The sequence below is a fragment of the Sus scrofa genome, chromosome 1 (genome assembly GCF_054392235.1).
Source record: "Sus scrofa isolate SSC_HxYL_T2T_F1_AM1 chromosome 1, Sscrofa_HxYL_maternal_Yorkshire_Landrace_v2.0, whole genome shotgun sequence".
Classification (NCBI taxonomy): Eukaryota; Metazoa; Chordata; class Mammalia; order Artiodactyla; family Suidae; genus Sus; species Sus scrofa.
In genome coordinates this window covers 8,456,623-8,484,548 of record NC_139383.1, presented here as the reverse complement: position 1 = coordinate 8,484,548, position 27,926 = coordinate 8,456,623, and the positions used below count along the sequence as shown (strand labels likewise).

At 55.5% G+C, this 27,926-nt stretch overlaps 2 protein-coding genes across 28 annotated transcripts in view; one reads left to right on the top strand and one right to left on the bottom strand.

Annotated features, from left to right (window-relative positions):
* The window catches only part of SYTL3 (synaptotagmin like 3), a 101,426-nt gene extending 97,843 nt beyond the window's left edge, over positions 1-3,583 (top strand). For all 26 annotated transcript variants that reach the window (XM_085022476.1, XM_085022514.1, XM_085022543.1 and 23 more), the window contains 3 exons: positions 683-788; positions 2,065-2,270; positions 3,247-3,583. In XM_085022476.1, the coding sequence (XP_084878602.1) occupies positions 683-788; positions 2,065-2,270; positions 3,247-3,356 (422 nt within the window). In that variant the 3' untranslated portion in view covers positions 3,357-3,583. The remainder of the gene's footprint in view (positions 1-682; positions 789-2,064; positions 2,271-3,246) is intronic.
* Positions 3,584-4,115: 532 nt separating this feature from the next.
* Positions 4,116-27,926, bottom strand: part of EZR (ezrin) — a 49,423-nt gene continuing 25,612 nt past the window's right edge. The window contains exons 3-14 of one of the 2 annotated variants that reach the window (XM_085022578.1): positions 24,691-27,382; positions 22,330-23,194; positions 21,216-21,490; positions 20,554-20,637; positions 19,732-19,878; positions 12,660-12,756; positions 8,032-8,195; positions 7,691-7,821; positions 6,921-7,081; positions 6,572-6,664; positions 5,155-5,403; positions 4,116-5,062 (exon numbers count right to left, since the gene is read on the bottom strand). In XM_085022578.1, the coding sequence (XP_084878704.1) occupies positions 4,898-5,062; positions 5,155-5,403; positions 6,572-6,664; positions 6,921-7,081; positions 7,691-7,821; positions 8,032-8,195; positions 12,660-12,756; positions 19,732-19,878; positions 20,554-20,633 (1,287 nt within the window). In that variant the 5' untranslated portion in view covers positions 20,634-20,637; positions 21,216-21,490; positions 22,330-23,194; positions 24,691-27,382 and the 3' untranslated portion in view covers positions 4,116-4,897. The remainder of the gene's footprint in view (positions 5,063-5,154; positions 5,404-6,571; positions 6,665-6,920; positions 7,082-7,690; positions 7,822-8,031; positions 8,196-12,659; positions 12,757-19,731; positions 19,879-20,553; positions 20,638-21,215; positions 21,491-22,329; positions 23,195-24,690; positions 27,383-27,926) is intronic. The other variant, XM_013992459.3, reaches the window with a different exon arrangement.

Below are 27,926 nucleotides of genomic sequence, written 5' to 3'. Positions count from 1 at the left end.
CTGCCCCCCGCCCTGGCTTTCTTCCCAGGGGGCCAGCTCGCATGGGCTCTGGAGAAACAGTCCCGGCCGGGGCCCCTCGAAGGCCAACACCGGCGTTACAGTTGGGACTCTGGCTCCTTGGGAACCAAGTCAGTGTCAGCTGCCGTGTCTGCAAAGCTGGGCGACTAGCTCCCTGCTCCTGGGCCATGGGAGCCGCTGCCAACCAGCAGGAGGCCAGATCAAGGTCCTCAGGGAGCTTGCAGATGCGCAACCTGCGCCAGCGCGGGGCATGTGAAAGAGCGCGGAGTGGTGGCGGCAGGTGCAGGTCCACCAGTTAGTGGGGATTTGCTGCTGATGGGAGGACACTGCTGCCGAGCTCCCGGGGCCCCAGCGGCCTGGCAGTAGGCACCCCGTGGTCACCAGCGGCCCCTAGAACAGAGGTCTTTCTCCCAATCCACTTGCTAGAACTGACTGAAACGTCTACCTCGTCCTCTCCGCAGCTCTCACTCACCTGGGCTTTAAAATAAACCCTTCCCTGCTGTCGTCATGCTGACCGTCCAGCGGGGCAGCAGAGCCTCCTGATGCCGGACGTGCTCCTCTGCTCCCTTGGGCTCTGAGGGCTGTAGCACATGCTCTGGCTAAGCTACCCGTTTTGGGGTGGTGGCCCTGGGGGGTTGACAGTAAATCCCAGCTTTCCTTCCAGGGACGGGAGATCAGCCATCACAGAACGGTCAACTCTGCTTGGTCGTGCTGGGAGCCAAGAATCTACCTGTGCGGCCGGATGGTACCTTAAACTCATTTGTTAAGGGGTAGGTGTTGTGTTCAGTGTTATTTATTGATGATCTGTCATAGGGCATGGTCTTTGTAAAGGAACACCAAGAAGCCACTTTAAACTTGTCTCTTTTAAGCTTTCCTATGAAACCACGCATAACGTGTGTGGAAGACCAGCTTCCAAGAATTCCCAGGTCTCAGGTGTGCCGAGGCTGAGGTTTGGGGTGCCACAGTAAACCAAAGCCCAGGAGTTGCTGCTGTAGTTAAGAACCTGCCTGCAGTGGCTTGGGTGGCTGCTAAGGAGCGGATTCAATTCCTGACCTGGCCCCTGAGGACTCAACCTCTGACCCGAAAACTTTCATAAGCTGTGGGTGCGACCATTAAAACAAAACCTCCTGGAGTTCCCGTCGTGGCGCAGTGGTTAACGAATCCGACTAGGAACCATGAGGTTGCGGGTTCAATCCCTAGCCTTGCTCGGTGGGTTAAGGATCTGGCGTTGCCGTGAGCTGTGGTGTAGGTTGCAGACGCAGCTCGGATCCCGTGTTGCTGTGGCTCTGGTGTAGGCCGGTGGCTACAGCTCCGATTCAACCCCCAGCCTGGGAACCTCCATATGCCGCGGGAGTGGCCCAAGAAATAGCAAAAAGACAAAAAACAAAACAAAACAAACAAACAAAAAAACAACCTCCCAAAACTAAAGCCAAATTTTTATCAGTCCTTGCTGCATCAGTAAATCAGCATCAAGTGACTGAAAAAGGGGATGGAAAAAGCTGTGTGTTTAGTAAACATTTTAGCTTAACCCCTCCTCTTAGATGAACAGATGCACCTTTCACTCCAGTACTAGAGCAGTGGTGGCTCCCAAAGGAAATACTGTTACTACATGGAATTGCTAAGTCACCAGTGTGATGGCAGAGCTGAGCTGGTCCTAAGTCTGCCATTTATCTGTATGGCCGCGAGCGAGCGAGCCCTTCTGCATTAACCTTCCTGAGAACAGGGTAAATGAGATAAGTGTGTGCAATGTCCTGGTCCCTGGGTAGCAGGCCTGATGAGCCTCGCTGCACCTGGCGGGTGTCCAACACAAGGGCCACGTGGCCTGGAATCCCAAAGCACACTTAATATTTGGAGCAGACGTCAGCTCTAAGAGAAATCTGGAACATCTAGTGAGAGGCCGTGTAGCCAGATCTCAAGCTTCCTGTGCTCACTCCTTGTTTTCGATTTTTGTCCAGTGTTGGGTTTAGCACTTTTCTGAGCAAGAGCAGGGAGAGGCGGCTGTGGGAGGGCAGGGCTCACAGCGTTTTGAATCTGTTTCCTGGACAGCTGTCTCACTCTGCCAGACCAGCAAAGGTTGAGACTGAAGTCCCCTGTCCTGAAGAAGCAAGCCTGTCCCCAGTGGAAGCACTCCTTCGTTTTCAAAGGCGTGACCCCTTCTCAGCTGAGGCAGTCCAGCCTGGAACTGACCGTGTGGGACCAGGCCACCTTCGGCGTGAGCGACCGCCTGCTGGGAGGCGCCAGGCTTGGCTCCAGTAAGTCTGTCTGAGGTCTTTACTGGGCCCACAGAGCACAGGTGATGCCTGGTGACGGTCCTATGTGGATACCGTGACGAGAAAAAGTGCTTCCGTGAGGGCAGGTGACTGAGGCGGCTTTGAATCGGCCTAACCTACCATAAATGGAAATCGCTTAGTCTAGCTCTTTCTCTTTGCCTCTGAGCAAACGGAAACACAAGAAAGCATTTGAGCGATTTAAATCAGATTTAGATCTGCTAAAGGAACAAAAATTACAGGCCTCAAAATGGGCTGGGTACAGTATTTGCTTCTGTTTCTGGTGTCAGCCATGAAGGATTATCTTCTTAGGGGCGGCTGTCTTCTTAACCCAGACAAACGGCAGTTCAGAAAGGACTTCATTAACAGAGGGACCAGGAGCTGAGGCTTTTCAGTGTCGTTCAGCAGGAATGCTAACTGGCTTTTCATGGGGACAGCAGGGCCCCCCAGACACCTGCCTACACCCCCAGGGCCCCCGAGACCACTGAAGAGAAATGAGGTCACTGTTACACTGCCACCTGTTTGGAGGGACCACTAGCCAGCACACCCCTTTCTCTGGGACCTCTCCTCGCCCACCCTGGCCCTGGGCTGGTTGGCTCCCTGCCCGTCTACAGCCTCAGTGATGTAGCGTTAAGACTGTCCATCTGCCTCTACAAGAAACAACCCCCCAAAGCCGTCCTCTGCTCACTTCTAAACCGCGGGGAAAGATACAGCCTCGGGTTTGGGAGGCCTATCAGTCGAGGGCACCTGGTGTGGTGGGCGGGTTGGCACCGAGCCCCCCTGCTCTCAGCACCTGTTGGGGGAGGGGTGGAGGGGGCTCTCCACTCACTCCTATTAAAAGGGGCTTAGGTTGAGGAGAAAAATTATACTTTGCTGCTGGCCTTATTTGAAAAGCTGAGAGAAGGGATGGCGAGTGTCCCCTGGCCCCTATCACTAATCTGTCCCCTTGCTCCCATCACAGAGGACGAGCCAGCTGCTGGTGCTGACGCATGCCCACAATCAAAGCTCCAATGGCAGAAAGTTCTTTCCAGCCCCAATCTGTGGACAGACCTGACCCTCACCCTGCACTGAGGCAGCAGGAGTTCCAGGTGCTGGCGCCTGAAGGTGGACTGAGGGCCGGGTGTGGACGGCCAGGAGGGGCCCCAGCCCCTCCACAGCAGGGCAGCCCTTCTTCAGATCCCTCTGTAAGTTGAACAGAACAACCGTGAATGTTGGTGTTAAGTCTCAGGCTGGTTATCTGTCCTTTGGGAGATGTGGAAAATGACCAGATTTCAATAAATGTTCACCCGTTTCCACGACCTCCCTGTGCTTGTCAATGAAAAGCATGGCCTTGCTGTTGCGTGTTTCAAAGAGAAAAGCAGACCCTGAGGGAGGGGTGGTCACTTCCTCCCATTCTGTTTGGAAGAAAACCGTCTCTGGAGGAGGTCAGCCAACCCTGCGGGGTGTGGGGGACACCCGGCACGGCTGCTGGAAGGGGACAGAGCAGAACGTGCAACGCCAGGGAGTGTGCAGAGCCCGGGCGTGTGAGGAATGGCTTTGCAAGGCCGAGCCCGGGAGCAGCGGGAGGTCAGAGCAGGTTCTGCCAGTGGGAGCACCGGCCAGCTGGGAGGGGCCGTCCCGGCTGGAGTCTGGGTTAGCGCAACATCCCGCGTGTCCTTCTCATAGACGCAGTTCTGGCAGAAAACTCCAATGTGTATGTAGCCAATTATATGCACGACCACTAACAGTCAAAAAAAAAAAAAAGCCCTCCTCCCAGCTCTGATTAACTGCTGTAAATCAGCCCCCTTACCGCCTGCAGGTCCCATCACATTAAGTGCCAAGGGTACAGGGTTTTTCATAGGTAAATCTTTTATTATTCTGTAAAAGTTAACAAAATATACAGAATGAGACTTTCCCTTTTTTAAACTAATGTTACAAACTGGTATTATCATTACATATAAATACTATACTCTATGGCTGATCAGTATTCAGGTGCAGGTCCAACAAGGTAGCCTCTAACTGTTAAGCAAAAAAAAGAAGAAAAGTTGACCCCAGCTCCAGCGCATCCTCCCGCACTGCTTACCCTGAGTGATCCACTGCGTGATCACAGGATTTCGTCGACTGACCCGAAGGCCCGGGAAGGAGGTGGCGGGGGCATGTGTGGGAAGAGAGTGCTTCAGACTCAGTTTTCAAAATTTTCACCCATCAGAAAACAAACATATAAGGATGGATCCTTCATAGAAATCAAGAGATCAATTTCAGCTAATTTCGAATGCAGAAAAAGTATGGCACAGCATATAAGCCACGATGTGGTGTAATTACACTGAATCTCATACCACATGCCAGCATGGAGTTAGTTGTGCGGACTTTACAAGCATCTCTCCTTGATTCAGTCCCGCTCCAAGCATAAAACAGGAAGTGATTCAATAATAATAAAAATCAGGCCTGTTTGGCACTATGATACAATCGGGGGACAAACCAGGGAGATGCCGCTGGTCGCAGCCCCAGAACATTCCCACTGAAGTAACTACTCTTTGTAAAGGACCTGGGGGGCGGCGAGGGGTACGGGTTTGGAGGACTGCCAGCGAGCGAGCACGGCCGGGGCCGGGGCCGGGGCCACGAGGCCGTGCCCCTCACATGGCTTCGAACTCGTCGATGCGCTGCTTGGTGTTGCCCTGGCGGATCTGGCGCAGCGTCTTGTACTTGTCCCGGCCTTGCCTCATGTTCTCATTGTGGATGATGTCGTTGTGGGTCCTCTTGTTCTCGTCTCTGGCCTGGGACAGCTCGTTGGTCAGCGTCTGCGAGAGGAAGCGGCAGGGGTGGGTGAGCTCGCCGTGCCCCAGGCCCCGGCCCCCCCGCCCCCGGCCCCTGCCCGGCGCCCGCCGCTCACCATCAGCTGCCGCTGCACGCGCTCGTTCTTCTCGGCCTCGGTGATGCGCTTCTCCTCGTTGCGGTCGTCCAGGATGCCCTCGCTGCACAGCTCGGCGCTGTAGCCCGTGTACTCCGGGCTCTCCTCCGGCGGGCTCTCCTGCACGTGCAGGCTCACAGGCTCGTAGACCGGGGGCGGCGGCGGGGGCGCCGTCATGACCAGGTGCAGCTCCTCCTTGGTCTTCACCAGGTCATCCTGGGCCTCTTTGGCCTTTGAAAGCGGATTCAGAGGCAGTGAGACCTTCCCAGGCAGAACCTCGCGTCTGGCCACTTCCTTGAGAAGGCCAGGCCCAGGGTCCTCGCCGAGAGCAGGGGCCGCACCCTCCCCCCCCTCGGCCAGAAGCAGCTCGGGGCTGAGGGCCAGGCCGCTGACGCGTGACCCCGTTGTGCAGGGGGTCTGGGGACCTGGGTCCCCTGAGCAGGTGTGTCAACCGTGCCCAGGGGACCGGGAGGAGCTGTGTCGCCAGGTGGTGTTGATGTTTCCCTAAGGACCATAATGTCTTCTTTATGTCGATAATCCTTATGTGTGTTCATTGCATATATTTTTGAAAAATGACATCTTAAACCCTCCCGCCACTGAAGAGCACAGGAGCGCTTGGGGTCCGGGTTTATTCTCTCCCTGTGAGGCCGCTTTTATCTAGCTCCTCCTGCCAGCACCAGGCTCAAGCCCTTTCTCACCTGTCACCTGTAATCCTTCCACCAACTTCCCAGGGCTACACACGCAATCCCACCCACCACATCACCAACCAGCCTGACTCTGGAAATGGGCTTAGTTGGCAGCGGTTTTGTAACCAGCTTCTTTCATTCAATACTTTATAATAAGCGCTTCTGCAAAACCCTAAGGACTGAAGCCTTCTGCCCACAGCTCAGGTCAGGGATGGGAGCGAGGTGCCAGGTGTTCCCAGAAGGGGCCCCTGCAGCTGGGAAGTGTGGCAAAGGGCAGGGGAAAGGAGCCCCCAGTCTGGCCACTCCAAGCCTGACTGAGCCCCTGAGGACAGTGCATCCCTGCTGGCGTGGGGGCTGCTGGGTAGACGTCACACCACAAGGAAGGAGCACGGTTCCGGTACAGCTACAGTTAACTCGACCTCTGTGGCGTCCTTACAGGAAACCGAGGCTCGGAGGTGAGGCTGCCCATCCTGTCGCACAGCAAGGGGCAGAGCCAGGTCTCCCTGTGCCCGTGTTGTGGGGACCAGCCTCCGGGAGTGACAGGAGGGCTTGCCGCAGGGGTTATGGCCATTGCTGGCAGCACCCACACCGTGGGGTTTAAAGCTAGCTCCTGATGGGGGATGTTTGGGGGGCTGAACAGCTCGGGTGGAGTCAACAAGTGGCTCTGTCCCTGCGGACCCAGCCTCATCCTCGCCGCCCCCGCCCCCACTCACCCGGAGCTGCCACTCCTCCACCTCGTCCTCCTTGCGTCGCCGAGCCTCCTCCAGGAGGGCGATCTTGGCAGTGTACTCGGCGAGTTCTGTGGCCTGGAAAAGGAGCAGAAGCCCAAGTTATTTCTAGGACGCGTCCGACAGTGCACCTGTGAAAGAGGGGTCACATGCTCTGGTCAACGGCCAGCAGCGTCCGTCACCCACGCAGAGCCCCTCCCACCCGCCACTCTGCGCCCCCAGGAGGATCACTTTACAGCCCAGACACCCGTTACTATAAAGCAGGTGTCACTTTTTCTACCCCCCGAGGCAGCCTCTCCATAATTCAGCATCCTGAGGCCCTGTGGACTCCTACCAGCTGCTCCTGGCTCTTTATCTGATCCACCGCCTGCCTCTCCAGCTCCTCCTTGGCGCGCAGCGCAGCCACGCGGTCGGCCTCCAGGCGCTCGGCCTCCTCCTGCGCGCGCTTCCTCTCCTCCTCCAGCTGCAGCGCCCGCTGGATCTGGTCGGAGAGCTCTAAGGGCACAAGCCGGGGCTGCTCAAGGCTCCAGCCAAGGACCCCCCCGTCTTGCCCTCAATTCCCACCCGGGGGGAGGGGCGCCTGGAACACGAGCAAGAATCACACCAACGCTGCAGAGCAGCGGACAGAGTGGCAGGGGACATGGAGGGGGACACGTGGCGGCTGGTTTCTCCCGCGCTTGTGGGCTCCATCCTCGTGGTGGCGAAACGGCCCCCTCCCGCCCAGGGCCTGGCTGCACACCCTTGGGCCGCTGGCCTCAGAAACCCCTGCTCAGGAGGGTTTGAGGGACAGAGGGACAGTGTGGCACAGCCAGGACGCTCATGACTGTGCGACTATATCTCCCTGAACTTCACTGTCCTCATCAGGAACAAGGTGCTAACCTGGTCCTCACCCCACAGAACTGAGGGGAACCTCACGAAGAGAATGCGCGGTAAGCATTTAGCCCGGAACCTGCAGAGTTCTTCCCCAATCCAGACAAACACTTCATCAGGCCCCCCGCCAGGTCTCTGCTTTGGGGAGGTGTTCGACGGCGGTGTGTGTCCCTGGCCGCAAGTGCACCCTCCCATCACAGGCCCCCCACCGGAGGGAGGCTCGGGCAGGCCCACCTCTCTCCGCCTTCCTGGTCTTCTCCTCGTAGTCCTGAAGCCTGAGCATCAGCTCCTCCTTCTCGCGCATCATCTGCTCCTTCTCTCTCTCCACCGTTTCCCTCCGTTTCTTCTCCGTTTCCAACTGCTGCCTGTTTCCGGGAGGGGAAGAAGCAGCACAGGAGGCTCAGACTCTACAGGGGAGCGTGGTGTCTACGTGGCAGCCTGGTCACCCCACAGGTGGCCCTGGCCTGGAGCCAGCCCGCCACCAGCCCCAGCCCCAGCCCCCAAGGGGCAGCTGCACCCCAGTCCCTGGTTGTCCCCAGCTCAGGCGCCGCCTCTGCCCAGCCCAGCCCGCTCACCGCTCCAGCTGCTTCTGGTGCTTCTCCTCCCGGGCCTGGGCCTTCATCTGCTGCACCTCGATGGTGTCGGGCTTCCTGCGGCGCATGTACAGCTCGTGGTTCCCCATGCAGAGCTGCAGGATCCGCTTGTTGATCCGCAGGCGGGGGGCATAGAACACAAAGTCCTGCAGAGCGGAACAGGGCGGACTTGGATTCGGGCCCGGAGACACCTTTCTCTAGCTTTCTTCTTCTGAACCTGACTTCACAAAGTTCTGGATAGCTTTTCTAAGAGAACAAGCAGCAGCGCGGAGGGGGCCAGTGGGGGCTTCACAGTCATCAATGACCCCAAACGAAGGGTCGCGTCCTCTCCAGGACCAGCAGGAGCAGTGTGGGCGCTGTGGGTGTGCCTGTGCGCAGACACGGGAACCCCACGCAGGACCACCAAGCTTCCCCCCAGCCCAATTCCTCCACAGTGCCAGCGCCGCCTGGCCTTCCGACAAAGGTCCTACCTGTCCTCTCCAGCCCCCAGCCCGACCGATTCCTGCCTCGCTCAACTCCTCCTACGTGGGCTTCCCATGGCCTCTGCCTCAGCCTTTCCCCTCCCACGATGCTACCAGCACATCGATCGGGTCCTTCCATGCCGGCCTCTTAGCCCCAGGACTGGGTAGAGACGCCTTGGCCGGGCGCACGTGGAAGGCCGTCCAGCCCCAACCCTGACCGACCCCTCGTTGTCATGAACTTCGCTCCTTCATACCTGTGGGCACGTCCTCAAAGAGTCCCTCCCCTTGGAATGTCCTGTGCAATGGCAGGCACCCCAGGACATGGCACTTCCAGAGGTCCCTCGTCCTCCTCAGCTGACGTCACTGTGGTGCCCCCGCTGACTGGGTCTGCTCTCCCCACTAGACCGCTGCTCCCTCGAGAGCAGGGCCACCTCCATTCATCTCTCTGTTCTCAGGACCAAACCAATGTTCCGAGTGACAGTTCCTGCAGCACTGCCACACCGACCCCACGACCTTGGACAGATCGTTCCGCCGAGCTGAGCCTCAGCATCTTCAGTTACACAATCAATGGGCTTGTTGCGAGGCTTCAATCAGAAAATGTTTACAGTAGGACTCAGAAAGGCGTGTGGCACCACGCAAGTTGGCGGGGACACAAACCCTCGCCCAGACTGCGGGCTGCCTTCCAGAACCGCTGGTAGAGCCTTCTTGAAAGGCAGAGCAGGATCGCAGCACCCAAGAGCTTAGGACTAGTGACTGCACGAGTGTGGGGCACGGGTGGCACAGGACCTTGTGTCCTAGCTCCTGGGGGCCTGTGTGAGGAACACAGGTGACCGAAGGGGCAACGAAGCTTAGAAACTCCGGCTACAAGTTGTTCTGAAAGGCCTGCCTGCTTCCTCCTCTGAGCCGCAGGGCCCCCAGCAGCCAGACGCCCAACACTGCAACAGGGAAAGGGCGGCTGAAACAAAGAAACAGGGCTGCCCGATCCTAGGGACTGGCCCGGCAGGCTGAGCAACATGCCCAGGAAGGACCGACTTAGCGGCCCGGCCCGGCCTGTTCGTTGTCCAGAAACGCCAAGCAGAGCAACGTCAAGCCCAAGAGCCCACAGACTTCCTGGGTGGGGCCCTCCTCGGGGTTTCACGGCCTTGTTATGAAGTCATCGGGTGTCTCCCGGGGGTGTCTGCGGAGCTGGGAGGGGCAGGTCTTTTTGTTACCCACCCACCCGTCTCTGATTACACAAGAGAAAACAACCGCTTGTGGCGCACAGGAGTGCTACCCAGATGGGCTTCCTAATTATCTGCAAAGAAACTCTGATTTGTGAGAACACCTCTTCAGAAAAACGCCACTTGAAAAAAACCAAAGGTTAGAACTGCAGGCGACACCCCCAGGGCGTCCAGCCACCTGGGACAGGGCCTGTGAGGCACCAGAGACGTGACGGCGTCCACGTCCACAGCTTCGCAGGAGGCGGGAGACACTCCTCGTGCCGCCTTGGAAGAAGGCCAGTTTCTGACTTCAGGTTAAAAACAAAAGCCACAAACTAACAATTATTTAGAGATTTCCAAACCCGTGTCTCCAGGCCACAGCTCCCGACGAGGCCGGGGCAGGCTGTCTAACCGGCAGCGACGGAGTTCTGAAACCCGAAACGAGGCACGAGGGCAGCTCCAGGAAAGTGACCCGCGTCCCCAGGAGACAGGAGGGAGGGCCCGGGCCCGCCAGGCCCAGCAGGGTGACCCCTCCCATGGTTCCCAGGCTACTGGATGGCTCGCTGCCTTTTCCCCGAGGCAGGAGCAAGAGGTGCTTTCGGAGGGGAAGCGGCTGCCCCAGCCCTGCTCAGAGCCACTGGCAGGCCCTGAAGTCCATCACAAGAGTCCAGACATGGCCCCAGGGAGTTCCCGCGCTGGTGCAGCAGGTTAAGGGTCGGCATTGTCACTGCAGTAGCTCGGGTTGCTGCTGTGGTGCGGGTTTGATCCCTGGCCAGGGACCTTCCACTGGTCAGAGGTGTGGGAGGAAAAAAAAGGCAGGCGGGGGGAGGGGGCAGGCTCAGCCAGGGTCTGGCCAAGACCACCCTCCGCTCGGGAATCACTGGGTGGCGACTTGGACCATGGAAACTTGGAAATCTGATTTCTAGGGCCGCCGGTGCAAAGCCTGAGGCCAGGTACAGCAACCTGGCACGGCATCTCAAACCAGCCCCAGTCCCGGGGTGCAGAGCAGAGCACCCCTCACCCATCCGAAGCGGTCACCCAGCCCTGGCCTGTCTCCGCCGGCTGAGCTGGTATGAGACGCAGCTGCACCGCTCAATTCCCCGCCAGAAAAAGAGCACTGGGCCTGTCTTCACCCATCTCTTCACGGGGAGGGCGCACATCCCAGCACTGCGCCCCCTGCAACCTGCAATGCTTCTCTCCTCCCCTTTCCCCCTGTAAGCAATGGCTTCACCGAGGCCAGTTTACAGAAACGGTACACTCAGCCTGCTCAACCATAGGTGTCACAGGTGCCTCTGCTTGGCGTTTGTGATCACAAAAATTCTCCAGCTTTTTGAAAGCTAAACTTAAGCCATGTTTGAAAAAAATAAAATCCTCACAAACTTAATTCCTAAACAATCTACCCAGAATTCCCGTTTCTGTCAGTCAAATTTCTAAAAAAACATTCCGAACCATCAGTAACATCTGGTGAACAGACTGCGGATCTCCTGGCTCTCCTGACTGCCTGTGACCCGGCTACACGGGGACCCGCGGTTCATGGTGCCGCATGCAAATGCGACCGGTTACCACGGAGCTGGAGAGTCTGCATTAAATGCTTTATTTAAAATAACTGCACAACTATCCATGGGGCAGGAGGCCAGACTCTGCCAACAGCAGGGAAGGTTTTCAGCAAAGACGCTACTTTTACACACAGCCTCCAGACCCGTGCTGCTCCCACACAGCGAGCTAACGTCAGCCCTGCGTGGGAGCAGCAGCGGGGACGGCAAGGCCCCATGCTGTCCCGACGTGAAGCATCACGAAGCAGCACTGGAGTCCAGGAGGGCACCCCGACGTCCACAGCCTGGACTGCAGCCCGTGCGTGCCTCCCTAAGCCTGACACTGTAACTAAGGGACAGAAATTACACGAGACGCAAGTCCTTTCTGAGCTGTAATTACAGTAAAATTCAGAACAGGCTCTAAGAAGGGTCAGAGAATTTCTTCAAGCGGCAGATTTTTTTAAAGAACAGATTTCCATTAGAAAACAACTCCAGGAGTTCCCGTCGTGGCGCAGTGGTTAACGAATCTGACTAGGAACCATGAGGTTTCGGGTTTGGTCCCTGCCCTTGCTCAGTGGGTTAACGATCCGGCGTTGCCGTGAGCTGTGGTGTAGGTTGCAGACGCGGCTTGGATCCTGCGTTGCTGTGGCTCTGGCGTAGGCCGGTGGCTGCAGCTCCGATTGGTCCCCTAGCCTGGGAACCTCCATATGCCACGGGAGCGGCCCAAGAAATAGCAAAAAGACAAAAAAAAAAAAAGAAAAAGAAAAGAAAACAACTCCTCACTCATTCCACCACACAGCGTGAGGGCCACAGGGTGGCTAGAGAAAAGCGAGGCACACTCGTACTCGCAGGTGGGGTGCAGGTGACTGGGGGGGCATGAAAGTCTGACGTTGGGTAATGGCAAGGACAGCGTGCCGTCAAGCCCTGGCCCCGAGGCATGGCCGTGGTCGCGCACGTGCTCCAGCAGGTACCCGGGCCGTGCTGCCATGAGCCCCCCACCCCACGCATGCTGTCTGGAGAAAGGCTGGTTTTTCAGGTGAATATGAACAATTCCCAAGCCCAGAAATGCAGGAATTCATGGAAGGCTTATCACTGGGCTAAGGGCAATGACTCAGAACTGCCCTCTTCTTCATAAGGAATGATGACCATTTGAAAACTTCAGACAAGAGTCAGCGCGAGCTTTGGACAGACACCTGGGCTCTACCGTAACCTCCCGCTGCAATGGTCGGCGGCCTGGCCGGAGGGGACCTTGACCCTCAGTGTATGTAACCTACCGGCAACGCTTTCCTCCCACATACAGGTAATTCTAAGTATCACCAGCTCCTTGCCACATACAGGGGTCTAACTGTTACCTTGGAAATGCATTTGGCTTCAAGAATGAAAACAGTAACCCCTAAGGTAGAACCAAGTGAACTTACAGGTGCCTTCTTGTCGATGGGTTTAATGACAAACTTTTTGTCATTGAAAGAGATGTTCCTGATTTCACTCCATGGAAAGCCAATCTTTGGGGTCAACCTAAGGTTTAAAAAAAAACGGTGGGATGGTTAGATGTGTCCTTGCCTGGCTAAGAGAGGTCTGCAAATTTATTCTGCAATTTTTTAGTTCAATTAAAAAAAGCCTGACACTAGCCCAAGAAGCCTAACAGGTAATACGCATCATTTCCTAAGAGCTGCTACCTGTGCCAGGTGAGGGCAGGTGACTGCCCGCAAGGCTCAAGCTCCAGGAAACCCTGAGAGGCTCCCACTGACGTCATCTGTCTTGCTCAGTTTCAGGCCTCTTACTGCGTCCAGGCACCCGGGTTTGTGATCCTGAGGTCAACTTTGATTCCTCAGCAGGCACATCCTGGCACCCCATTTGAAGCCTCTCTCACGGCTGTCCTCTGCAGTTCATGCCCACATCACCCCCCTAATGCCACCTCTCACATGCCAGCAGCCTAACCAAGCTCCCTGTCACCAGAATCCCACTTCCAACGGCCGGCTGATTATGTCCCTTCCAGTTGGTCCCTCCCCTCCCACACCCCCAAGTCTGTGCAAGATGAAACCCACACCGGGGTCAGCCCAGCCTTTCAGCCTGGCCACACTGCCGCATGGCGCCTGGGAGGGCCGCCCTCCTCCCCGTTGCCAGGCCAGCTCGCAGCAGTCTTTTCCTCCCAACCTGCGGTCCCGTGCGCGCCACAAGCCAGTCTCTTCACGTTAGTTCAATTGCTGCATTACTTTGAAAAATTACGGCAATACTATTTAGCTCTTTGGAAACCAGGCAGGCAGGCTTTCTGAGGGCAAAGACCACGTCTTAGGTTTCCCACACGCACTGTACTTGGCGCCGCTGCTCACGGATGGAGGGGAAAGGGCTCACTGTGGTTCAAGTCTGAGGTTCACTCGTTTCTGTCGGGATGACCAGTCCACTGCTGACAGCGGGGTGTTACAAGGCCCCTAGTATTAACATACCCCGTTTCCCCTTCAAAAATCTGTTCTGATTTGCTTAATTCAGTCAAGGCGCTCTGATGTCTGGTGCATGTATATATAAGATTATTGTACCTTCTTGATGAGTTGAGGGCTTCCTACAGATTCTGCTCCTCTGCTTCTCATCTCAGGGATGTGTGTTCTCCTGGCTGGCCAGACCCCTTCCCATGTCATCCCCCAACTCCCAAGACAGCACTCAGACGACAAACGCCCAACGGACGCCCCACTGCTGTCCTACTCATCATGAGTCCACTAGTGGCTAAGGCTCTGGACTCTCACCCAGCATTCCTGGACAAGCTCACTACCATTTCAAGACCACGCCGCTCCACTGACTTCGTCATTTCCACCCTATCCCCATCTCGTCCCCCTCCTCTTCCAACACGTTCACCCTGGATGCCGCTCCAGAAGTAATGACACATCCTCAAGCCGCCCTCTAATGATGCTGCCATCAAAGAGTCTTTGCCCATGAGCCACAAAAACTTTCAATTTAGAAAAGGGCAGGGTGGGGAGCAGCCGACCAACGCGTTTAAGGAAAAACCACTGTGCAATGACTTAGTTTATGTTGTCTTGCTATGACAACATAAACTAAGTCAAGGCAGTGGAGGTGGCCTCTGGAGGCCAGGAGAGGGCACTAAGCCTGATAGATGGCTCTTCTGGGCCCCAGTAGTCAGGGCACTGGGCAGGCTGTGGTTTTACGTGTCCGACTTTTTGGTATACGTCTTTTCTCAGCTTTATTTTAATAGGATCACCAATGCCCACTGAATTACATCTGGCTAACATGCTTCAAAAAAGGATGCGTGGGGGAGTTCCCGTCGTGGCTCAGTGGTTAGCGAATCCGACTAGGAACCATGAGGTTCCAAGTTCGATCCCTGGCCTTGCTCAGTGGGTCAAGGATCCGGTGCTGCCGTGAGCTGTGGTGTAGGTTGCAGACACAGCTCGGATCCCGCATTGCTGTGGCTCTGGCGTAGGCTGGCAGCTGTACCTCCGATTAGACCCCTAGCCTGGGAACCTCCATATGACGCGGGAGGGGCCCCAGAAAAAGGCAAAAAGACCACCACCACCACCAACAACAAAGCATGGGGTTCACTCAGTTATTTTATCAGACATGGGATATAGAAATTATATACATACACACAGCCACAAACTTTTAAAGAGGTAATCTTGTTATGGGCCTCTGAACACTGGAAAGGAACTCAGGAAACCAACTGGTCCTGCCATGGACATCCACCTCTGTCCTTGTCCTTCATAGAAAGGCCATAAAAGAAACACTGGTGAGGCATCTGATGCTTCTGAATACCTTCCTCCAAAACACAAGACCAATATGCTGGTGACAGCAGAGCAGCCAGGAACCACGCTGCCACTGCTCAATCCCCAGCCATACAGTCAGCACTGCAGGCCAGAGTCCCAACATCCCAAACTCTTAGAGAGGCAAGGATCTGCTCTGGCTCCTGGTTTTATACAAGTCTCTCAGAGCAGATTCTGATCCTAGAGAACCTGGACCTTCAGGCTAGACGGGCGTCCTCCTCTCAAGGGCTGGGTGTCCCATCACCACGGCCTCCAGCTTCCTCTTTCACTGCACCTGCAACGTTTGTCTTTTCTCTGAAACCTCACAGGACAATTTACTAGCCTCTATAAGCATGACTGGAACATCAAAAAATGATGACTGTACATGAAAATTATGACTTACTTCTGAATTAAAGAACTTTAATTCTTGACCAGAGTTGGAAAATTACAATCTATAAGGATTTCTTTTTTTTTTTTTCCTTCTGAGTTCACAAACAGAGAAGGACTCACAGAGAAGATTTCTAAAGGACTCAGAAGTCTGTCCTTAGGTATACATTTTTAAAGTGTAATTCCCAAATTGAAAGAGATCCAAGCTCTTTGGAAAAATAGCGATGCCAGGGCTACAGCAGGGTCTGGATGGTGCCAGAAAGTAAGAAGCGCTTGGGAAATAATGGGGTCGTGTCAAGAGGAGACAGAAGCCAACTCAAAGGGGCTCTGAAAAGCAAATCCTGAACCATCTGAGCAACAAAATAACATTACAGGTTATGGCCCATAGACGAAAACACATCATCCCTGAGTCCATATTAATATAAGTAAACAACACATGGAAAAGAGAAATTGGCTCCTTAGAGCAGAATCCCATTAATATATGTACAAGGAGTAATTTTTAAAAACAGCATTTCTCAACTACCACAGTAATAACCCTTTCATGCCCATTTTATCAATGGCTGTAGAATTAACAGATGAAAGTATGAGGAACAGGACGTTTACACGGTTTCAGGCTCTCCCCGAAATAGACTGGGGATTAACGAGGAGGGCAATAAGTTGGCAGGCACCACCTTGACCTGAGGCCAAAGTTGCCGCCACCAGAAGTAAGACACGCTGACAGCACTTGTCACCCAGGAGGGCACAAGAGCACCTGTGGTTTCTTGGAAAAAGTGCAAACCTCAAACTGTTTCATGGGAAAGTATCAACGGGCGGAGGGATTTTCTCAAGAGCCAAAGGCCAGTACTCTCCATAAATGTCCAAGTCACGACAGACCGTAGGACTGACCCGGACGGAAGGAGACTGGGAGGCGCGACGACCAAACATAGGTGGATTCTGGGCAGAACCTGGGGCCGAAGAAGAGCATCAGTGGACAAGTAATGAAATGGGAACATGGCCTCCGCACTGCTAACAGCGCTGAATCAGGAGAGCAGCCGGATTCCACACCTGGACTGCGTTCATCCGGGAAAGCTGGTGCAGGGCACGTGGGAATTCTTTGTACTTCCTATTTTTGGAAACTCTTACAAGTCTGAAATGACTTTTTGTTCCAAAATGAAAAAAAATTTAAATTCAGGAAGTTCCCTTATGGTGCAGGTGTTAAGGAGTCAAGTGTTGCTGCAGCTGTGCCACAGGTTTGATTCCTGACCTGGGAACTTCCACATGCTGTCTGAGTGTGGCTAAAAGAAAAATAAATAAATTCAAAATATGCGGGGTGGCCACACTGTTCTACACCTTGACAGGAGTTTGGTTTTCACAGGCGTATGTATTTGCTCAGCAAAGGAACACTCAAAAACTGTGCGTTCATTTATATTTAAATTTTACATCAAAAGCAAAGCAAAGCATACTGAGCTCTGTACGTTTAGGGGAAAGGTATACAGGAGCCTGCAATTTACTTTAAAATGTGTCAAGGGGACCAAGGGTACAGTGACATGTGGAAGCGGGGAGGTGTGACAGAGCAACTGGTTAAATGCTATGGTAGAATCTTGGTTCTGGGCACATGGAATTCACTATAAAAGTGTTTTTTCCATTTACAGGCTTTTTGAAAATTTTCATTAGGAGTTTAGAGGCCTGCGGTGAGGAGGGCTGCCGATCACGTCCGCCCTTCACAGCCCAGGGGAACAGCCAATTCGTCTGGCTCCCCCGGGGGTCAGGGGCAGCTCCGCCCGCACTTTCCAGCAGCAGTGAATCAGACAGGGCTTGTCCTGGGAGGCGGTGGGGGGGGGGGGGGCTACCATGCAGGCAGCCCTGCAGGCAGGACACCCTCCCACTTGCCCTTCTCAGCCTCGTAGCCCCGCCGCACTTAAAGGGGCACGGCCTCTCCTCGGGCCCTTCCACCCCTTGTCTAAACAGGCGTCCAAACTCTCCCCTCCGCCCATCTAAGGGGGGGTTTTCAACTTCTTCCTAGAGGTGGTCTGACCAGAGTCCTCGCAGCAGCAAACTTCTGAAGGCAACTAAGTCGTTCAAGATGTGCTGTCTGCTGTCTTCGAGTCGGGTACCAAAGGCAGACAGGAGAGATGGGCGGACGATGTGATCCTGGAATGTTTGGTGAAACAAAACTCACACCACCCAACAGACCTGCTCTTTGCCCTCCTGAGATACACGTGAGCCACCAGCCCTGCCTCCCCAAAGATGAAGAGAATGTATTTAAATGGCAGAAACCTGGCTGCTGACACTAATAAGAGACACCACGATGAGAATGGGGAATTTAAGGGCAAAGGCACCCGGCCCACGTCTCTTCTCCTTGTCTGCAGTCCTTTCCAGCATCCTCCCCGCCGGGGCCCTGGGCCCACAGCTCAGTCAGAAACCTGCCTGCACAGGAACGAGAGGAGGGAGCTCTCCGAGGGTGAAGTGGGAGGAAGAGTGCTTGCAGAGGCCTGAGAACCTGGGCAGGTATGTTTTGTTTGGGGTCGGAGGATGCCGGGGAGCTCATCTCAGCCTCCTGAGTCCCAGGCTGCCTGCCTCCCCTTCTCCCCTTATCTCCTCTTCAGACGGAGGGGTTTATAGGAAAAAAAAGACAAATGCTTCTGTCCTCTGTGTTCCCACTGAGCTGCTACACACAGACTGAAAAGGGGCCCCAAGAGACTTAACCAAACCAGAGCATATTTAACCCTAAAATGGAGACAGCTATTTATCTGCCTAGGTCTCCCATCGCCCAGGACCCGCTCAGACTCCCCGCACTTCTCCCCGCTTACCCCCACTGCTACGGCACATCCTTCAACACGTCAGCACAGTGAAGGGTTGTGGCAGCATTCCTCTGACCTGAGCCACCACCTCCTGCTTATCCTGGTAACCAAGTTGTCAATATTTGCTTAAAAGGAGAAGCACCTGGGCTACTGATTGACCAAGGCTTGAGTGTTTTGCCTGCAGGATCGGGAGCCTGCCATCCCTGCCCGGTGTCTAAACCTCTGGGGAGAAGATCCTGAGCGCAGATGCCTGGTTCAGGGCTAAGCTGGGGATGGGAGGAGAGCAGAGGCAGGACTGAAGGAGCTGAGCTGCTCACATGTTCACTTGCAGAAGCGAGGGCTGGGGGTGGTTACAAGCAGACCTCAGCAAGTTCTTAGGGCAGCCTGAAAAACCTGTTCAGACGGCCTTGGCCACGGCTGTTACAAAATCTGCTCAAAGAAACAAGCTCAAAGACAGGCAGTTTCCCATGTATATGCCCAGGGGCCGTGGTGTCCCGACTATACCGCTCCCTGGTGGCCCTGCTGACCAGCCACCATCCTCCAGCTCAGGCCCCCAGGTCCCTGGCTTAGCCGGACTGTTTGTGTGTCTCCAGCACTGAGTCCAGTGCACCCGGGATCCTTGAGAAGCACATCGTGGTCGAAGTGTAACCGCCTAGCACCCTGCCTTCCAGGAGAGGGGTGACTCCACCACTCCAGGTGCTCAGTGGGCACCGGGAACAGGGGACACAGGAACCACCCCCTGTTCCTGACTCACACCCTGCGAAAGGCACCTGTACTTTGGGCTCTGGCAAGAATAGACAGGGCTGGGATTACAGGTGGATTCTTACACGGTATCATTTGTCAAAAGCAACTCTGCTCCCCTCATGCATGTGGAGGGGGGGCTGGGGCAGCCGAGACGCAGGTGGGAAAGGCAGGTGAACCACCATGAAGACTTGGCCTCGCTGAATCACAACTGCTTCCTGGGTATCTAGCCCCCTGGCAGAAGGCAGGCATTCTGTGCAGTCTGTACCCACAGGGATGGGCCATGGTGGCCCAGGGAGGCCGGCTCCCTCGCGGGCTCCCAGCCAGCTTGCTTGCACGGCAGCAGACCTCACTCGACAGACATAGGACCAATGTGAGGCAACTGGCTCCTTCCCACAGGTTTGAGGATTTAGCTCAACTGTCTTACACAGAAGCCACCGCTGGCCGACTCTTCAGGCCTCTGACGGCACCGTAACGACTCTCGGCTGGAGCATCGAGCCGCCGGCACTGCCTGGGTGGTAGCCGGGGTGCCCTCCTGCAGCTCTCGTTCTGCCTTCTCCTCAAGCTCCAGATGCGGTGGGGCCCCGCAGCACGGGCTACACGGGGCAGTCAGCAGGAGGGAGGACAGGAGAGGAAAGGCACCTACCTCTGAACCAAGTCCCCCCGGCAAGGCCACATCACCGCGGCCAGGCCTTAGGCAAAGCCTGAGTCAGACACTGGGCCAGTAAGTTGCTAGATAAACACTTCAAACGTAACCCACGTGCTTAACTGCCGTATTCTCATGGTCGCCAGGCTCCACACCCCACCAACCAACTAAAGATGATACCAATTCAACTCACTTATCGTCTTTCTCATAAATATTCAGTCCGAGAGCATCAACTCCAAGCCAAAGGTCTGTTCCTTTCTTATTTTTTATCTCAAAGTAGTTGATTCCATACATTTCCAGGTCCTGGGCAATCTTCAGATACTCCAACATGGCGCTGTCTCTGGGGAGCAAACACCCGAGCGATCGTTAACGCGCCGCCAGGAGCTCAGAGGTGTGGCTGACAGCCGGTGTCCCCAGGGGTCCCCCAGCCGTCCTGGACACTGACCACTGACGTACTTCCCACCTCAGGGGGGAACAGAGCTGGCCCGTGCCCGTCTCTCCCCGCCCCCAGCCCCTCCCCTCCCCTCCCCTCTCATGGGGTGGCAGGAGCCTGCCAGGTGTCTCACTTGCAAGGGGCCACCCCTCCCCTAAAGATGCTCAGGTCAGACAGGAAATTCTCAGGACACCAAGTCCCCGGAGGCCCTGCAGCACCGCTGGCCAGGCGTCCACTTGCCCTCTCACGCTGCACTGGCCTCTCTAAGAGCAAGTGGTTTGCAGTTGGGATCGATTTTTTTTTTTTACATTTATGCTCTTTTGAAGGCAACCACCTTCCAGACAACAAACAAACAATCAGCACCCATGTGAGAGGAAAGAGAAGGTCACTGATGGCTTGTGGACAAGGTTCCTGCTCCCTTGACTAAGGAAGAAGCCCCTTTCCCCTGAGACAAGGAGGGGAGAAGCCTTTAGGCCTGAAGGCACCGACTAAAGGCTTCTGGCCCTGCAGAGACACCTAGCTTTGCTCAGAAGAAACCTCCCTGCAGCTCGTTCCCTGCCCGCCCGGCCGGCCGGCACTCACTTGAGCATCCCGCGGTGCTCGGCGTGCCACACCTGGATCCGGTCCTCCCACTGGTCCCTGGTGAGCTTGTGCTGGTCCATGACTCTGGATGGCAGAGGAAGAGGGCCCGGGCGGTCATCCGGAGGTCCGGGAGAGGCCAGCGACCGGCCACTGCCCAACCATCACGCAAACCTTGACTTTTTTTTTTTTTTAAAAACCCCACCTACTTGCTAACATGCAGCATTTCTATGTATGACAATTAACAACCTGGACAATTGAGAACCTGGAGTGAGACAAACCCAATCTTGTTGGGAAAAAAAATGTGTGTGTGTGGCTGTGCCACAGCACGCGGAAGAAACCCAGCAGAGACTGAACCCAAGCCACAGCAGTGACGATGCCGGGTCCGTCACTGCTAGGCCACCAGGGAACTCCCACTGGAAACGTGTGAAAGGGTACCCTAAGTGGCCTCTTTCACCAAAAGGTATACCTGATGTGACCACTAGTAAACAAAAACAGATTTAACAGGGGCCTTTCTGTCGGTCACCAGGGAGCGGGAAGGTGGTGAGGCTACAGCATCTTCAGTTCCTAGGGGGAGGTCCACTCCCCTGCCAGGTCTCTCCACCGCAGACCCCGCTGTGGGGGCTCAGAGGGCCTGGAGACGCTGCCGCAGGCCACCTGCTCACCTCTGGGGGATGAGCCGCTCAGAGCCGAGGTAGCCGGACTTGTGCAGCTCTTTGTTGTAGTCTCCGAACTTGGCCTGCACGGCGTAGGAGCCCAGGAGCACCGCGGTCTCGGGCGGGCAGTAGATCTCGTCGCTGAGAATCCCGTCCTTCACTTGCAGGAAGAAAAGCTTCTGAGTGATGTCCTGGATGAGCTCCTCAGACACGTCTTCGGGGTAGAACCTGGCCCGGAACTTGAACTGGAGAGGGTTCTCCTTTCTGACCTCCTGGGCGGACACCTGCACAGCAGAGCAGAAGCCACACTCTCGCTGCCAGCTCCCAAGACAGACTGGCCCTCGCGGCGTGAGGGCTTAACCACTGCCTCAAAAAGATCCTTTGGGCCGGTTTTCAGAAGATTACACTTATTCTGAAAGTCACCTTTTTAGCACAGAAGACAGGAACAGGCCAGTGAGAGTCCTATTATAGTCTCGCTCTTGGCTGGACTCTAGCCACATTCAGCGACCCGCCAGGCCACCAGCCCAGTCCAGCCCAGGTTTTCTGGTGGCAATGCCATCCATTCCAAGGACAACTGCCTGAGAGACCCGTGAAGCAGCTGGCTTCTGTCCACACGGCCAGTCTAGCCCCAGACCATGGAGCCCCTTCTCGGCCCCCTGAGGTGTACAGAACGTGGGAGGAAAGCCAGGGCTGGGACAAGGGAGAAACTGTCTGGAGAAAACACAGGCGGCTTACTGCTTTTCCTCCCAGTTGTTAGGGGAATTATCCAGTCTTTAGGGTTGGAAGAGAATCTATCACAGGTTCAAACAAAGCAACAACAGTTCCTTACAAAACAGTGGATGATTCATGGTTTATAAGATTAACAATCTCACTGGAAAAACAAAACCAAACCAAACCAAACGCTAAGCAATTAAGCATCATATGCTCCAACAAGGGAGCAGTAAGGAGAAATACCAGGATCTAATTTCCACCCACCATCCCCACTTGCTGGAAACCTGCAACCTTTCTGTCTATAAAAACTTTTACACAAATAGAAAGGAACAAAAAACAAAAGACAGAGTTTCACTGTCAACAGAGTAGACCAAACCTAATTAATAGCTGGACATAGTTAACTCTGACTTACCTTTTTATCAAGTTTCAACCAGGTAGGAAATCCTTTGTTATCCACATACTGGAGGCCAAAGTACCACACTTCCCGAAGGCCGATAGTCTTTACCACCTGTGTGAAAGAGAGGGCCCGAAACCGTCACGAGGAACCCTCTGGAAGGGCAGCGGCCTCAGCGGCCGCAATCACATAGTGCCACAGAGCTGCCAAGGGAGTGAGGGTGGCACCTGCTTGGTGGCACCAGGCAGGCCTGCCTGACACTGTCTGCAACTAGCTGAAGCTATTACCCCGAAGCATAAACCATTTACGTTTGGCATACATTTGAGCAGACTCGGGGTTAATGCTAAATCTTACAAAATCTCACCCCTACTCCTCGGACTCCGTTGTGCTTTCCTGAGTAAAGACAGCCAGGTGAGTCACAGAATGGGACACACCCAGGTATACCAGTGAAAGTGGGTGTCACAGGTGTGACTGTCACCTGTTGGGCACCCATGTGAAAAGGGGGTTGAAAGTTAGCACTGTGAAGCAAAGGGAAAGGCGTGCCTCCTCTGGCTGCCTGTCTGCGCCTCAGGCAGCCGGCCCCGGCTCTGCTTGGCCAGGAACGTGGCGAGGAAGGGGGAGGCAGAGAGGGCTCACTTTTGGAGGAGGGGGAGCAGTCAGCTTCGCAAGTATCAAGGGGGCTGGCATTCTTCCCACATCAAGAAATGCGAAATTCTGATACAGGAAGGTAGAATTCAGCCCTGGGACCGAGTGAGAATTTGCACTTTAAAATTCTCTACAGGGCTAGGAAAGTCTCCCATTACAACGAGAGCCCCGAGTGGGTTATTCTTGTGTCTTGAAGCAGAAAAGCAACCCCGTAGTGGCTCAGCGGAAACAAATCCAACTAGGAACCATGAGGTTGTGGGTTCGATTCCTGTCCTCGCTTAGGGGGTTAAGGAGCAGGTGCTGCCATGAGCTGTGGTGTAGGTTGCAACTTGCTATGGCTACTTGCTGAGTATCATCAAAACTGAGTCCCAGGACTTTGCTGAATAGTGTTAAGTAGTTAAATTCCATGACACCTAATGTTAAGCCTTTAAAAAGGTGGTTACCATCCTTCAAATATGTGGCTTTTACCATATTTCGAGGAAAAGAGGACTGAATACACTAGAAGTGACAGATCAGGCATCCTGGGGCAGTTATTTAAAATAAAATCTGAACCACCAAACAGACCCTGCCCTGAACCTGTCTCCTCACTGGCTGGGGGCCCAGGGAGTCTGTTTATCACAGGCCATGGGCAGCCGCTCCCTCTACTCACTCCAGAAAGGGCACTGGGACTCTCACCAGGGCTTCCTCCCACAGCTGAAGATGTGAGGCCCCATGCCTGGTTTTCATGGTAACATGTGCAAAGACGCTGACTCAGAACCAGGTGTTCTATGCCCGGCCCTGCTAATTTATTCCCCACAAACCTCCATCTCAACTTGGATATGAAACCCGCCCTGCCTCCCCCTTGGGGTTGTTTCAAGGTTGTGCGGCACAACTCCGCGAACAGATGCCGCCATCCGTCTCTCCGATCTAGTTTCCGCTCCATCTGCCCCGCTGGGCCCTGGCCTGGACCTAAGCGGTAGGAAAAGACTCCCCGTCCCCTGGACTTCTCTCCCCACCCTGTCAGACCAGCGCCCCACCTTCAGATTCCCTTCTCCACCCCCTCAAAGGGCAGATCAGACGCTGGAGCCAGGGGCTGACCCTGGGCGCCCTGACGGGCTGCGTCCCTGGCATGAGTCGCACTCAACTTCCAGGACAACTGACCTCACCGTGTTTCAAGGCCCCACTTCTACCCCTACAGCTCCCCCCAAACACCACGACGGAGTCAAACAACTTTCCTTCCTTCGGTCCGTTCCAAAACCAACCTGCCAGCCCCGGCTACAGGGAAACCCAGCTTTCCTAGAAAAACACACCACATGTTCCCTCCAATGTTCTGACCTTAACCTAAAGCGGCTACACAAAAAACACGGAAGCCAGAAGCCGAATCTGCACAGGCGTCTCGGCCCCACTGGTGTTTGGCAGGTTCAGGGATGTGTCCACCGAACGCAATCTCAAGCAACAGCTGGGAAATACTACCTTTTTTTTTTTTTTTTTTTTTTTTGTCTTTTTGCTATTTCTTGGGCCGCTCCCGCGGCATAAGGAGATTCCCAGGCTAGGGGTCCAATCAGAGCCGTAGCCACCAGTCTATACCACAGCCAGAGCAACTCGGGATCCGAGCCGCGTGTGTAACCTACACCACAGCTCACGGCAACGCCAGATCGTTAACCCACTGAGCAAGTGCAGGGACCGAACCCGCAACCTCATGGTTCCTAGTCGGATTCGTTAACCACTGCGCCACGACGGGAACTCCGGAAATACTACTTTCTGATGATGGAAACTGGGCAGAGTCCTAGCAGGAAGGCCTTTCCCACCCCCCAGGAGCTTCAGCTGCAGGAAAGCCTCAGGGCTCCGCCTGGAACCCACCTGGCTGTGAGCCCCTGGTCCCCGTCAAGTCAGAGCCCTGGACTAGAAAGAACCTAGTCACAGACCAAGCGATGGTGCTGACAGGGCTGGGGGACAGTTACCGCAGAGGAGGCTGGAGTAACACGGGGGCTGGGAGGGAGGCAGACTAACCTACCTTCCAGGCCTCTGTCAATCTAGTTCACTGAAGGACCACATTCTAGTGCCTGGCAGTGTGGGCCATGATGAGCTTCGGAGACCCAGGAGGGCAACAGCTGGAGCCACCCGGGGAGGAAGGAAGGCAGCGTAGCCCGCAGCCCCTAAGAAGCGTCCGGAGGACACAGGCCCCTGGCGAAGGGCACACCGATGGGCACCCGCCCCGCTCCCCCATGCGGGCGGGGGTAGGAACATCCCACGTCAGGTGCACCTCGGAGGAAGGGAAGCAGAACGGGCTGGGGCTGCTTCGGCCCAGCCAGCTGTGCAGCCCCAGGCAATCCCATTGCTGCTGAGCCCCCACGTCCCTAGTTTTAACACATGGACCAAATCACATTCCAGGTCTGCTCCAGGCTTGGCTCCTCAGATTTAGGGTCTTTCTCAACAGAATACACGACATCGAAACAATTCAAACACTGCGTCCATCAGAGATGTCGTGATCCAGGTCCAGAGAGTGAGAGGAAGGACAGAGGGACCCAGCATCTTTCTGTCCATCCCTCTTAACCCAGCTGGTAGCGAAACCTCGTTACCTGTCGCCAAAGTGGCTGGGACTTGGGAGGACTTGGGAATAATGGCTACAGCAAGGCCTGGCCCTGCTTTTTCTCCTTTAGGACTGATGCCGGGGACTTGGCCTTCCGGGGTGAGAACAGGAATTCAGTGCGGGAGCAGGACAGCTGATGAGAGGCTGATGAGCTTCAGGATAATCTGGACCCAGAGTTTATCAAAACTTGGCACACCGAATAGATTTATGCATTTGACATTCTTAAAGTAATCTGCAAGTGACCGAGTTCAGGGTCCACTCGTACCTGTTTATCCACAACTCCATGCTACTAGCTACTCCACGCTACGGGCCAAAATACCTGGCCTGAAACCAACACAAACACCAAACTAGATACAATTATTCAGCATTTAGGCACATGAGGCATTCTGTCAACGTGGTACCCGAGCACGAAGCTGAGGGAACCACGAGAAGGACGCAGCTCAGTGCATAAGCATGCGGTTACGAGAAGGTCTGGGGAACTGAGATGCAGGGACACGTGTTCAAGGCACCAGGACAAGCCTTGTACTCTCTACCCCACCAAGGGCCCCCAAGTAGCGGGGACGAGGATCTCCTAAGAGACAATGGCATTCACACCTTGCGCCGTGCACACTGCCAACGCTGTCACCAGCCTGTGCACACAATCCCTGAAAAGTGACTTGTGCAAAAATCTGCCAGATGGAGGCCAGAGGCTGCAGAGCCATCCTCACAGCAAGCCGCGCCTCCGCTTCACCAACTGCATCAGAGGCCAGGCCCCCTGGGCTGCAGGCAGAGCCGCCCCCACTGGCTGCCCTTCACCCACCGCAGGGCTACCTTCAGGAGAAAGCTGCAGCATTTTCAGCCCAAGGCCAGCCCTGCCCAGCACAGTGACTGAGGCTCGGCCAGGGAGGGACCTCAAAATGATGGCACCGTGAGAGCGGAGGCCTTGAACCCAGGCCCTTTCTGGGGTTGGCCTGCTGGGCACTCACTTCAAGGATGAGCCAAGAGCCAAGCAGGCCCTGGCGAGTCACCCAGAGCTTCGAAATGGGCCCAGATCCCACTCGCCTTTCATGTGTGGGGCCAGGATGCAGAACAGCACTTGGCCGCTGAGCTGGGCCCCGGGAAGGCCACCTCTGGGCCTGGTGGCTGGTGAACACACAGCCAGCCCTGCTGCTAGCCTGGGCCCTTGGCCCCAGAGCCCAGAAAGGGAGGTCTGGTTCCGCCCAGAGCCTGGAACTGTCGCACAGAACCGTCAGCACAGCCTTCGTGGGGGGCGCTGTCCTCACTCGCGCTCTGCGGGTCACCGCGGCGGCTTGTGGGAAGACACAGGCAGGCCCGTGGCTGTGCCCCGTGGCCCAGCAACAGGGAAGGTGTCGGCCGCCACCCGAGACACCCGAGCGGGCACATGGATGCTGCAGCTGCCGAGAGGGCAGGGAGGGGCGCCGGCCCTGGCCCGCCGCGTCCACTCAGGCCCACGGGCGGTGCCCGGCCTCCGCAGGACCCCGGTCTGCAAACCAGGTGGCAAGAAACAGCTGGGGGACCGGGGGATGGCGGCGACCCCCGTGGGAGCGATGCAGTCGTGCTCTGGGACGAGGACGCCCCCACCCCCCTGCTCGGGGCCGCGCGCAGGGCCACCCCCGACGTCTGCGCAGGGCGAGTCCCGCCGGCAGAAGCGGGCAGCGTCTCCTCCACAGACAGGAGACAGCGGGAAAGCAGGTCATAAATGTGCTTCGCAAATGCTTTCAGAGGCTGCAAAACCGGCTGTCTAACTGGGAATCCTCTCGCACAGAGACCGACCTGATCAAAGAGCTGTTTTCCTGTTGTGTTTGGCTGGATGGCAAACTCCAGCTCCGCATCCATGGTGGTAACTCGGACGTTGATCTAGAAAACAGAACCAAACACATGGCACTTAACCCAGGGGTCTTTCAATAACCTCCCGAATCCTCCACCCAAACTCAAAGGTCCTGAGCAGCGAACACGGCAAGAGGATGTGCCTCCTCCACACCTGTTCTCACGCCCCTCCACACCTGTTCTCACGCCCCTCCACACGCACCCCCCGGAGCAGCACCCTCACTCACATACACCCACGCCACGGCACACCCCCACAAACTACCCCGGCCACACCCCAAAATACACAGAAAAGCTCCAGCTATGAAATATGTGCACACAGTATGGATTCAAGTGTGTGCTCTCATGGTTTTAATAAAGCAGATTCACATTAAGTCTGTTATTTTTCTACAAAAATACTCTGGTAACTGTTAACGTATTTTCCCATACACCACCCTCAGGACAGCTAAGTGAGGCGTGGGGGGGCACTTCCAAGCATCCACACCAAGTGCGTGGGGGGGGGGGAGCGAGAAGGAATGCGGACGGCAGCCTTAGAGGAAAGGCGAAGCGTGTACAGACACATCCAAGAGCATGGGGT